Here is a 12,080-nt window from a genome sequence, read left to right as displayed (position 1 = left end):
GGCTTGGCAATTTCTAGGGGTGCTAGGAACAGGACAAAGGCTCCACCGAGGAGGTAGGAAAGAGGGAAAGGAAAAAGGCATGTCAGAGAAGAGGATGAAGAAAAATGAGAGAGGAGGAGGGGCAGCAGAAGAAACTAAAGAATAATGCCTGTGATGCTGGAGAGTGGGAGGACAAGGGGCCTTCTCCAACCCAGACCTGGGCCTCTTCACATCGATGTTATTTCATCTACTACCTACTCAAGGTGAGGAGGCCTCTGCAGGTGAGGCTTTTGGCATTTTACAAACCAATCTTTTGCAGTTCAGGGAAGCCCTGTAGGATGTCTGTTTGGGTTTTCCTTGCCTTTATTCTTGAGTGCATTAAAACACAAAATCTCCCCCACCCCTATGCTCTGCAGCCTAAGGGCCAGATCACCCTACCTCTGCCCAGCTAGGCAGAGGTTATGTCTAGTTCTCTGGGAAAGGAGCAGGACAGGAAGTTATCATGACTTTTCCTGCAAATTCCAAAGGCACCCCTAGAGGTACTTAGCCTTGGGGTCCTCTTTTCTAAATGACCATGTGCACCTTATCTTCACTTTGTGAGTGGACACTTTCTCTGTCTCTTTTGCTTACAAGCATGCTCACAGAGCTACCCTGTTGTGAGAAGAAGGTGGTCCCATTAGCCTCTCAGACTCTGTTTTTTTCATCATGCAACTGAATATGGCAGCTTTTACCCATTTTCTGGATTACAGGGCTGTTCTGAGATTTACTGCTATCACTACTACATTGAATGACAATGATAATGCAGGTAACAAGAAGAGATGACAAAGTGTACATGCACAGGGATTTTGAAAAGGATACCATACGATGGATTTTCCCAATGGTGCTGCAGTAGTTAGGATGATTCAATTATTGTACTCACAATGACAGTTCTCACACATTTTAGCTGGCACCCAATAAACAGGGTTCGTCTTCCCATGAAATAGGAGGTATAGATGCATCTCCTCTTCTCATTACTCTGTGAAATATTAGTGACTACGTCAGCTCCTAAGTTAGGAAAAAGTTTTCCAATCTCTGAAAGCAAGTGGTTGGGTGATGCATTGCTGTCTCTCTGACTATAGTGTCATGGAAAGGGAAGGTGGTGGCTTGTTGGTACTGCTTCTTGAGCAAGAAAACACAAAAACACAATGGTGATTGCTGGAATGCCAGGTGGCAAAATCCAATAATTATACTTTAAAGTAGTACTCCACGAAAAGAACATTTCTTTAGCACACCAACTCAAGTTTGCAAGAATTGTAGAGTAAACCAGGTAAAAATGTCCTTCCAGCACTGTACATTGATTAAACTGAACTTTGGTTTCTATTGATTTATATTCTGCTTTGGCCCAGGAAAGGATTACGGCTGTGTACAAAGATTATAACATACAAGATTAAATTAAACCTCAAATGAGAACATCTGTATGGTTGTTATAGATTATTAAAATTCATCATAAATTTATTTAAAATTTATTGTATATTTTGTAAAAACTATTATGCTATTGAAGGTACATGAGTATTCTTTGTAATGTAATCAGAAGTATCTTTTACAATAAATAGCAACAAGAAACTTGGATTGTCTACTTCCCCCATATCTGCCATCTGTTTCTTTGAGGTAGTTGCAACTTCGACTATAAAAGGAAATCAGGCAGGTGGAATATATCCAGGCTGGATATGGTTTTGGATATGGAATCTCTCTTCTCTGATAAGATTTCTTGCTGCTGTCCTCAACTGGCTACTGGGATATGAAAGACATAGAACATAAAAAATGTCTTTCTGTCCTGTCGGTTGATTCATATGAACCCATTTATGTTTATTAAATTTTGCCTTGGTCCAAAAAAATAGATGTAGGATTTTACAAAGACGCATATAATATAATGAGGTAAAATGTAATTCAAATTAAGTGAAGGAATGAGGGAAGTGGAAAATCACATAATCTTGAGGTTCATTTTCTAACTGAGACTCCTTGGATCTGGAAACTATTTTATCAAAACAGACAAAATACTTACTAGAGGTTTAGTTCCGAATGGGCAGATCAGCTCTGAGGAGCATGTCCTACATCTTCCCTTGGTAAAACACAAAAGCAATCAATGCAATTAACTTTAGTGCAAAATGAAGCTGCACGTCCAGAACTTGGAACGGAAGGTTTTTGAATTAAAAATCAAGGAAGGTTATCTGGTCAGCCTTTTTAAGGTTCTTTGAGACAAACACTTCAATTCCTTTGGGTCTTGCACATTTGCATCCCTTTTCTCCACAATACTCTTCTGACTCTGCTAACTCTTTAAAGTGTGACCTTATCTAAGTCCAAATTCTTTTAACAATAACTTTTATTAAAAACCAACTATTAAGTGAATCGGGCCAGATTCAGAAACTAAAAGGTACTGTACCCAGTGCCCCGCTTTGGAGCACATGGCTCAGATGAGGGCTTCAGCGTGGAGATGCCCCACAGAGATAATGCATGCTATTACAAAACAAAGAGTAAAAGTTCACAATGACAGAAACCCTCAAGCTCAATCTGTTCCTAAAACAGGATGTGGTCAGCGTGTCTAGTTCTGAACCTTACGCCTACCAGAGAGGATAAGGTGGTTGTTCAGAGTTCCACCTCTGAGCCAGGCTGCCTACACCTAAAGCCCTTCTCTGCCACTTGCTAGTGTATGAACCTGCACGTATTAACCTCTCTGGCTCATTTTTCCCATCTGTAAAATGGGGATAGTAATAGTACTGACTTGGTAGGGTGTTGTGAGGATTAGACAGGTTAATGCATGTAAAATGTTTAGAGCAGTGCCTGGCATATAACAAGTGTCCAATCAATGTCAGTGGTTATAATTATTGTTGAAAAGTCCTACATAGCCCCACGAATTGGCGTGAAAAGCCTCCATTATCATGATTCCATAATACACTGAAATCATTCATTTTATTTTCTCTTCTGGTACAGCAGGCTTGGCCCATAACTGCCATAGGTGCACCATGGTTCCTATCCTGTGCCTGTGCTAGATATGGCACAAATTCCCTTTGAAAAAAGCCACAGTCCAGAATCCTGCCCAACACAGCACACCATCCCCCTACCATCCCCCCACACACCTGGCAGCCTTTCCCAGGCACACAAGGTACAACCTCTTGCACAGGCCCACTGAGGGCAGGGGTCATATATTATGTATCTTTGTAGAATCACAGCCTGGTATGCTCCTTGGCATATCAAAGGTGCTCACTCAGTGGTTTATGGACTGAACTGATACACCTCAATAGAAAAGCCATATGCTCCAAAAATTATAAAAAACAAGCCAATATTCTTTAGTTTCATCATCGGCCCTGGCCCATAGAACTTACTCGTATGATAGTAGTGTCATTATTATCACATCTGTTCTTCTGAATTTCCAGAACTTTTCCCAAGCCATGGATCACTCCCTTATCAGTGGCTACATTGGTGTAGTTTATTGGAGCCTCATTTACATAGAGCTGTGAACAACAGGGTTAAATGTCACTTTTTACGACATTTGAAGAGATATGGGAAAGATAGGAACTGGAGGTTAGCAACAGGACAATAGCCTAGGAGATAGTACAATGTTCACCTGGAGATATTATAATAGTCCACCTGTATTGGAAAGAGCTCTGACCTAGGAGGGGAGGTCTGAATAACAGTCCTGGTGCCATCTAGCTGTGTGACCTTAGGCCAATTGCTTTCCTTATCTGAACTTTAATTTTCTCTTTTGTAAAAGGAAGAAGTTGTTGTACATAATTTCTAAGGTATCTTCCATCATGCAAATTAATTGACTTATGTGTGTTTGAAAAATGCCACCCACAATCGTGATGTTAGTGCCCACTGGCAAGGCGGCTCTACAGACATGCTCAGTTGTGCTGTAGACCAGTGGTTCAGGAGGTGGTAGCGCCTTGCATAACCAAGAATCGAAGAATGCAACTGTTCCTTTCAGTACGTTTCCACTTCATGGTTAATGTGCAAACAACCCTCAGAAAGGCTAATGATGGTTATACAAGAATAAAAATAATTTTTTAAAAGGGTATGTTTACATCTGTCCTTGTTTAGTGTGTCCATAAGCATCCAAGGCATTAGAAATCTGTATCTAAATCAAATTCAACTTTGAGTTGTAATTTGTTCTGATTTTTTTTTTTTGAGACGGCGTCCTACATGTCAGCCCAGGCTAGTGCAGGGTCGGACCAGCTCACTGCAAGCCCGGCCTCGGTTTACCATTCTCCTGCCTCAGCCTCCCGAGTAGCTGGGACTACAGGCGCCCGCCACCTCGCCCGGCTAGTTTTTTGTATTTTTTAGTAGAGACGGGGTTTCACCGTGTTAGCCAGGATGGTCTCGATCTCCTGACCTCGTGATCCACCCGTCTCGGCCTCCCAAAGTGCTGGGATTATAGGCTTGAGCCACCGCGCCCGGCCTCTGATTTTTTTTTAAGGGAAGAACACTTTAATGAGTAATCAATGAAAAACAAATGAAGCCATGGATTCATTAATATAACACATATATAACTGGAAGCAAATCATTCTTTGAAAAATTGAAGTGGTGTGTGTGTGTGTGTAGCAGGGCTGAAGCTGGGAGTGGGAAAACTCAAGTTAGGATCCAATAATGGTTTAAAATTCATAAATTCATATATTATGATCCCAGAAATCCATGTTGCAGCAATACTAAAATGACCCTAAGTGCTTAATTCGAACTTCCACTGAATGTTAAAGTCCCTTACGATTTACTTGCAGTCAAATGAGCTTCCATGTGGCTGTTGGGATAAGCCTGGCTGAACTCCACAGAGGTGTTCCACAGTCTGTGTACATTGGGAAAATTAAGACGAAACCTGACTTCATCTCAAATGGCGATTGTAATAAATTTCCAGAATTCAAAGATGTTGAGCTATTTTTAAATACCAAAAATAGAAGAACATTTGATATTGTAACACTGTTGATTTGGCATTTAAAAAGGTCCAAATTATTTCCATTCTGAGGTATATCCAGAGAATTATGGCTCATATTAAAATTTTGACTTGACGGTGTCTACTCATTTAGAAAGCATTTCTTTACACTTCCATTGTCATAAGAGAAAGTAAATTACTATCAATCAAAGCCTCTATTGTATGAATAATTCTTTCTCTAGATAAAAGAATTTCTGCACACATGGAAAATGAACACTGCAGCTCTAAAATTGATTCAGTTACCTTCATTGGACATTAATCTCTACATGATGAAAGGTGACAAATACATACAGAAGCAAAAATGAAAGTTCTCTATCAATACCATAATTATCAATCCTGGAAAAATAAAAAGTATATTTAAAAGGGCCTCTTCCAAGTTACTGCACAGTAGGTAGACTTATCTGTAGAAGTCTGAGAAAAATATTTGAAGTTAGATTACTCTTTAATCAATGAAGAACTGAAAGACTTTTTCCCCCTAAGCAGATAAAAACCATTTTACCTGAAAATTTACTTGTTATTCAGTAATGACATCACTGAAGAAATTGTTTTTAAAATTATACTTTTTAGAAAGGTTCAAATATTATTGCTTAAAAAGTCCTGTGATTAAACCTTCATTTCAATATACTGTTTAGTGTCTCGTTTTTTCTTGTGAGAATTTACATTAGAATTATGAGTTTCTTACTGAATTTTCAAACTGATCTTTTTACTTGATCTTTGAAGTATATGAGAATTTTATAATTGAAATATATTAAATATTTAGCCTCATGAATTCTTTTCTATGAATTGTAAACATGTTTAAATATTTAGGTATCATGTGAGCTCAACACTGGAATACCAGTGTGGTGGTCAGTTAGTCCTAGGACTGCAACCTATCTCTATGGTTATACATTGATAATAATGTTAATACACTTGGCTGCTGGCTCCTGTGTATGTCACAGGGCTCCTTATGCCCTGGAGCCCACACCACTTCCTGGGAGTTAGGTTGATCTCCCAGGTTCCCTTCCATCCTAGACACTGCTTGGGGACCATCTGCTGGGTTTGTTGTACCAGCGCTGAAGGACGCCTATGACTGCAGAGATTCAATGCCACAATTTGTAAGGCTGCACTGATCATCTGAAGGCTGGCAACTGGGCAGGAGAGTGGGAGCTTGACAGCCTGGTTTAGGCTTTACTTTATGGTGAAACACAGACAACTGTCTTGTGTTGGTAAGGCTTAGGAAGCACTGGTGAGATGATTCCAATATGGAAGTTGATATGGTTTGACTGTGTCCACACCCAAATCTCATCTTGAATTCCTACATGTTGTGGGAGGGACCTGGTGGGAGATAATTTAATCATGGGGGGCAGGTCTTTCTCATGCTGTTCTTGTGATAGTGAATAAGATCTGATGGTTTCATAAGGGGGAGTTTCCTGTACAAGCTGTCTTTTTGCCTGCTGCCATCCATGAAAGATGTGACTTGTGCCTCCTTGCCTTCCATTATGATTGTGAGGCCTCCCCAGCCACGTGGAACTGTGAGTCTGTTAAACCTCTTTTTCTTTCCAGTCTTGGCTATGTCTTTATCAGCAGTGTGAAAACAGACTAATACAGAAGTGATGAAGGATGACAGGAGCCAAGACATTCATTCCTCATACTCTCCCTGATGTAATTCTTGATGGCATTGCTGGGGTTTTACATAAAAGGATCGCACCTGGTTGTTGTGGCGAAAGAAGCCAAGGAAATAGGAGAAACCCAGCATGGTCTTGCGATGCATGCCATTGTGCAGGTCATTCTTCAGGAGTTTCTCCTCCAGGACCACGTGATACCGGAGGACGTCCTCTTCCTAGATCACACACAGAATTGAAAGTCAAGAGATCAGCTTGATAGTTACCCAACTTCTCCCATGTCCAAGTGGAAGTTTTGACAGAGGCATCAAGACACCGTCGAGATTCAATATGAAAGTGAGTTGTGAAACAGATGGCTTCAGAGAACTTGCAAATTTTCCAGATAGGACAGTCAAGAACTCATTAGAGGATTCCAAAACCCAGACTGAAGATATGAGAGCTGGGGGTAGATTTTAAAGGTGATAATTCTTTGGGCAGAACTGCTGAGAAGACAGAGTCCCCACACCCCAGCCTGCCTTTCACTTCTGGGGCATGAGAGGAGCTTCACTAGGATGCTTTAAGGACCTTGAATTGTGTCTCCTGGAAACAGGGTGGCCCGTTGGATGGGGTCTGACCCAGGCAGGGACTGCTGGTGAGCTGCCCCTTGGTGGAGTGAGGAGAGTTGTTGCTGCGTGGGACAGATTTGCACTTGCATAGTTGGCTTGGGACAAGAATGTGGGTGTTTGCTGTGGTTCAGATGTGGGGAGTGTCTGAGAGCGCCGATGGCAGCCCGGATGGGCAGGCTCCCCAGGGGCACAGCTAGGGGTAGGCTCTGTGGTTTTAGGGTCCTTCCTTTCCTCTTCCATCCCTCTTAACCTTCTTACTCTCTTGATGTCTCTTCCCAACCACCAATACCTTTCTTACCCCTCTACTTCAAACCTAGTGAAACCAAAATGGACTTTAATGAGATCAGAAAGGGAAGAGAAGCATTCTGTGGGGAAGGAGAGAAGGTTCCTAAGTGATTGCCTGTCAGCTCCAAATCCACCTCCTACACTCTGCTTGATGAGGCTGGGGCTGAGGCTGTCCCCCACATTTCTCCTTTGCAAGGGGCTCCCTATTAAGGTCTGCCAATGAGAAGCTCTAGACAGTCGGAGGACTGGAGGGGGAAAGAGGGACTCACTCCTTCCTGTTCTCTCTCTGTTCCTATTGGCATCACCCAGCCTCACTTCTCTTCCCTGCAGTGGCACCTGAATCTGGTTGGCAGTTTCCTGTCACTCGCAGAGCCAGCTTAATCCTGCCCTCTCCACTCATAAGACACCAGTCAGGCAATGCCTGCTCCTGGAGGTCTGGGTCTCGAACCCACAGAGACCCTCCCCACTCATCCAAGATCAAAGACACCAGCACCAGCTCAGTAGTGACCCCTTCTCAGAGGTCTCTAGGTTTATACATTTCAGTAATTCCAACCTCCTCCCACTGTTCTCCTAGCTTTAGGGGTCATAAGTGAATCCTGTGATTGTTACCACTGTGATATTTCTCTCTTGCTTTAACCTTTCATTTATACAACTTTATATCCAAGAAACAATTCATTCTATCAAATTCTGTTTATGTAATTGGTATGTTTTCCATCTCCTGTGGACCCTGACTGATTCAAGAACCAAGACCTTTTCTGCACAAAGCTCTGCTGTGGAGCAGGGAGGGAAAAGAACTAATTTTAAATCCAATTAAAACTGTTAATTATTGTAAGGAATTGGATTCTTTATTTTTACTTAGCTGAGACTGAGTTTGTGACTTAACGTACGTTTGTCACCAAAGTGATTATAGGACTTTTTGGGAAGGCAGAGAGGCTATGGGACTGTCTGAAGTGTCATTCTGGGGCAGAAAAAGAATATTTCTCACTGAAGAGGTTGAAAGAAATGGGTTGGGCTAGAGGGCAGGGAAAAGACAAGGTAGATGATTTCCAATTCCATCCCAGGAGTTCAACGTGCCTGTTACAGGAGTTCAGGACACTCTCCCTGCCTTCAGGGTTTATAATCTAGTTGAAGAGCTAAGACTTGCTTCCTTGAGGCGACAGTTCATCCTATTGGGGATATATAATAAATGCTGAAAGGGGCTACACATGGCATGAATTCATAGGCAGGAGAGAGCAGCTACACCTCGGGTGGCCAGGGCCAGCTTCCCTGAGGAGGTGGGACTGGCCATGATGAAAGGATAGGGAGAATTTAGGAGGTGGTGAGGAAGAACAGCAGCCTCCCTTATTTCCTTATTAAATAAGAAAAGTCCCTATTTTCTGAAAATTCAAACACTGTTTTCAGTCCATCAATCATGTGTCATTTCACTTTTCCATCAAAACCTTCTCATCCATATCCACATACTTAATACAGCCTCATGCAGAGACTCTCCCATATACAATCCTCCCCCGTAGCAGAGCTGCTGTGTGTTTCACGTATACCCCTGGAATTACGCACTTGAGCTCACAGGTACAAGCATGCAGGTGTCCCAAGAAGCTGAAAGAATCCTCATGATCACCCTTCTCCTCCCCCTGTCCCTGGCCCTTCCCTGGTCCCAGTGGCTAAAATGTCAGCAGCAGGGACCTAGAAGGGTGGATTATCTCTTTCTTCCTCCTCTCCTCCCCTTCTCTATCTTCCCTGATTCCTAACATCTAGGGGTAAACAGTCAAAGTTTGTCAAAGGATTTTGTGAATTAATTCAAAAGCTTCAATCATGCCACGATCTGACTTAAAACTCTTGTGTGGATCCTGTTTCTTACAGGACTAAGTCCAAATGGCCTCTCCAGGTATTTAAGACTTCCATAAGCTGATAATAATTTATCTGATATTCAGTAGTGACTCCAGAATTTTTATACAGGAAGGGCCCAGGGCCACTCCACCCCTACCACACATGAGAGGACATGTTTGAAGCTGGATTTGCATAGCAAGCACACAGTTTTCACTTCCATATTTATATTTAGGGGCTGATGATGTTAATAAGATGGGGGTGGTACTGAAAGCCCTGAGAAGCCGCCCCTCAGCCCAGTCTTGTCTCCCACCACTGCTCTGGATAAACCATGTGGTTTCTCCATGTGCTTTTATCACTCGGGCTAGAACCAGAGTGACGATTCTATAGATAGTTCCTAAACAGGCCAAGCACCTGTGGGCTTGGGCTGCCTTTGTTCATATTTACATACACACGGCAACACCACACCCTCAATGCACCACACCTGCATCCTTGTGTATACAGGCTCAAGTGTGCAATTCCAGGGGCATGTGTGTAGCATCCAGCAGCTCTGACCTGGGGGATGTTTGTGTATGAGAGAGAGTCTCTGCACGAGTCTACATCAAGTATATGGCTATGGACAAGGATGAAGGAGTGAAATGGCACACAACTGATGAATTGCAAACATTGAGTGTTTGAATTTTCACAAAATAATTTTCCTAGTTATAGTTCTTGACACCTACTAGAGACAGGACTTTCTTCTCCCTGATGTAATTCTCGATGGCATCGTTGTTCGGAGCAAACACTGTGTAGGCATCGGCAGCCTCAATTGCATTCGCCAGATTATAGTGCTGCGATGGAAAGAGACAAGAGCGCGTAAGGGATTCCTGTTCTTGGGTAACCTAAGCATGGCAGTCAGGCAAAGAATGTGGTACTTGCAATGATGTAGCCCCGGAAGATGGAATAGTCAGGCATCTGTTCCAGCCGCATGAGCAGGTTTGGTAAGGAGCCAGTTAGACGTCTTCGTGGGACCAGCACCTGAAAAAAGAAACCCCAGAATCCTGTCAGCATGTTTTGGTGGACCTACTGCTTTTTGATACATATGAGAGGCTAATGCCATTAACCTCTTTAGGCAGTTAAATGGATTGACATTGACAACCTTTTGAAGATTACCCACAGAATAAAAATATTCCAGGATACAGCATGACAAGGCTGGAGGAGAGCTGGAGATGTTATTCATTCAGTTCTATGCCTTACCCTTAAACCTCCTTGATTAGAGAAAAGTTCGTCTTGCACAAAAGACTTTCAGCTTCTCCTAAGCAATTAATTCCAGCTTGCATTAATCTACCTTGTCAGAGAAGATCTGAGACCAAATTGAACTGAAGTGCAGCAAGTTGCAGCTAATATCTAATCCATCCTTCTTTGGTTGTTTTTCTTGTGTTTATTCTTTAGATTCTTCATTTATTCTCCCTGAAGTTCTCAAATCTACTGCAACCCGGTAGCCTGAATCTGGCTTGTAAAAATGTTTTGTTTGGCTTGTGCTGTGTAATAATAGGGCATTTTTACATACAAATTTAGATTGCTGACTTTTTTTTTTTTAAAAAAAAACATCAGTCTGCATTTCTGCAGACACACAGCTGCAGAGAGTAGCAGCAGCCACTTTCATTATAGGCTCCACCACTCCCTAATGTCTTCTACTTGGGACATTCCCCTTACTCATTTTGTTATCCATCTGATCTATCCGGGCATTTGAGTTTGCAAGCTCTGCATAATTAACCTTCTGGCCATGATCACTGTTTTCACCTTTGCATTCTACCTAGAACTTTGTCAGATTGAAGAATTCAACACTGGAATGTTGTTCTACTCTAATCGGTCTTTTTCCAACATTTGCTTGCCTACTACAGGCCAGGCAGTGGGTACATAAGTGTGACTGACGCCTGGATTCTGCCCTAAATGAGCTCACAGCATATTATAGTAGAAAGTCCAATCCAGCCTGCCGCTTGTATTTAAAAATAAAATTTAATTGGAATACGACTATGCAAATTTGTTTACATATTGTCTAAGTCTGTCTTTGCACTACCACGGCAGAGCTGAACAGCTATGACAGAGACCATGTGACCTGCAAAGCCTAATAATTGCTATCTGGCTTTTTCCAGAAACATTGTACTAACCCCTGTGTTGGAGGAAGACAGATACATTTCTGTGTTGTTGGAGCTGAAGGGGGAGGAGGGGCTTAAGGTGATTAGATGGGATTTGGCAGATTCAAGAGCTATGAGGAGAAGGCCTGATAGAACTTGATGGTTCTATGTCTATGTCACATAACAACAGGCAATGATAAGGGCCACTGAAAATCAAGAAAAAGATACTCCTTTCCCTAGGAGTTTGCAACCCCAAACAGGGGTGCACAGCATGGGGAGTGAAATGGGCTGGGATTTAGCTATACCCTCCACTCTGGCCAGGCACCTTTATGCAGGGCACAACGGTGGCCCTGACAAAGATGCCCTGGATGCCAACTGACAGAGAAGGAGATCCTTAGGGAGCGCCTGTAGCCCAGAGGCTACGCAGATAACTGAATCAATTAACAGCCATCTTGTACTTTTTTTTTTTTTTTTTTTTTTTTTAAGTAGAGACGGGGCTTCACCATGTTGGCCAGGATGGTCTCAATCTCTTGACCTTGTGATCTGCCCGCCTTGGCCTCTCAAAGTGCTGGGATTACAGGCGTGAGCCACCATGCCCGGCTGACAAAAATTTTAATTAAAACACAATTTTTTTTTTTTTCCTGATCTTCCACCTTACAAAAATTCCCAATGTATCCTAAATTCCAACTTGCAACTTTCATTTTAAATGAAGATC

General features: G+C 42.4%; 1 protein-coding gene across 2 annotated transcripts in view; it reads right to left on the bottom strand.

Moving 5' to 3' along the window:
• The window catches only part of STAB2 (stabilin 2), a 168,207-nt gene that overhangs the window by 59,530 nt on the left and 96,597 nt on the right, over positions 1–12,080 (bottom strand). For both annotated transcript variants that reach the window (XR_002515968.2, XM_017946151.3), the window contains exons 32-37: positions 10,167–10,265; positions 9,971–10,078; positions 6,624–6,755; positions 3,339–3,467; positions 2,021–2,077; positions 899–994 (exon numbers count right to left, since the gene is read on the bottom strand). Coding sequence is in view for 1 of the 2 variants with exons in the window: in XM_017946151.3 (XP_017801640.2) it covers positions 899–994; positions 2,021–2,077; positions 3,339–3,467; positions 6,624–6,755; positions 9,971–10,078; positions 10,167–10,265 (621 nt within the window). In the remaining variant the exon portion in view is untranslated. The remainder of the gene's footprint in view (positions 1–898; positions 995–2,020; positions 2,078–3,338; positions 3,468–6,623; positions 6,756–9,970; positions 10,079–10,166; positions 10,266–12,080) is intronic.

The sequence above is a fragment of the Papio anubis genome, chromosome 9 (genome assembly GCF_008728515.1).
Source record: "Papio anubis isolate 15944 chromosome 9, Panubis1.0, whole genome shotgun sequence".
Classification (NCBI taxonomy): domain Eukaryota; kingdom Metazoa; phylum Chordata; class Mammalia; order Primates; family Cercopithecidae; genus Papio; species Papio anubis.
The sequence above is the reverse complement of the archived record's forward strand: the minus strand, read 5'-3'. Positions and strand labels throughout refer to the sequence as shown.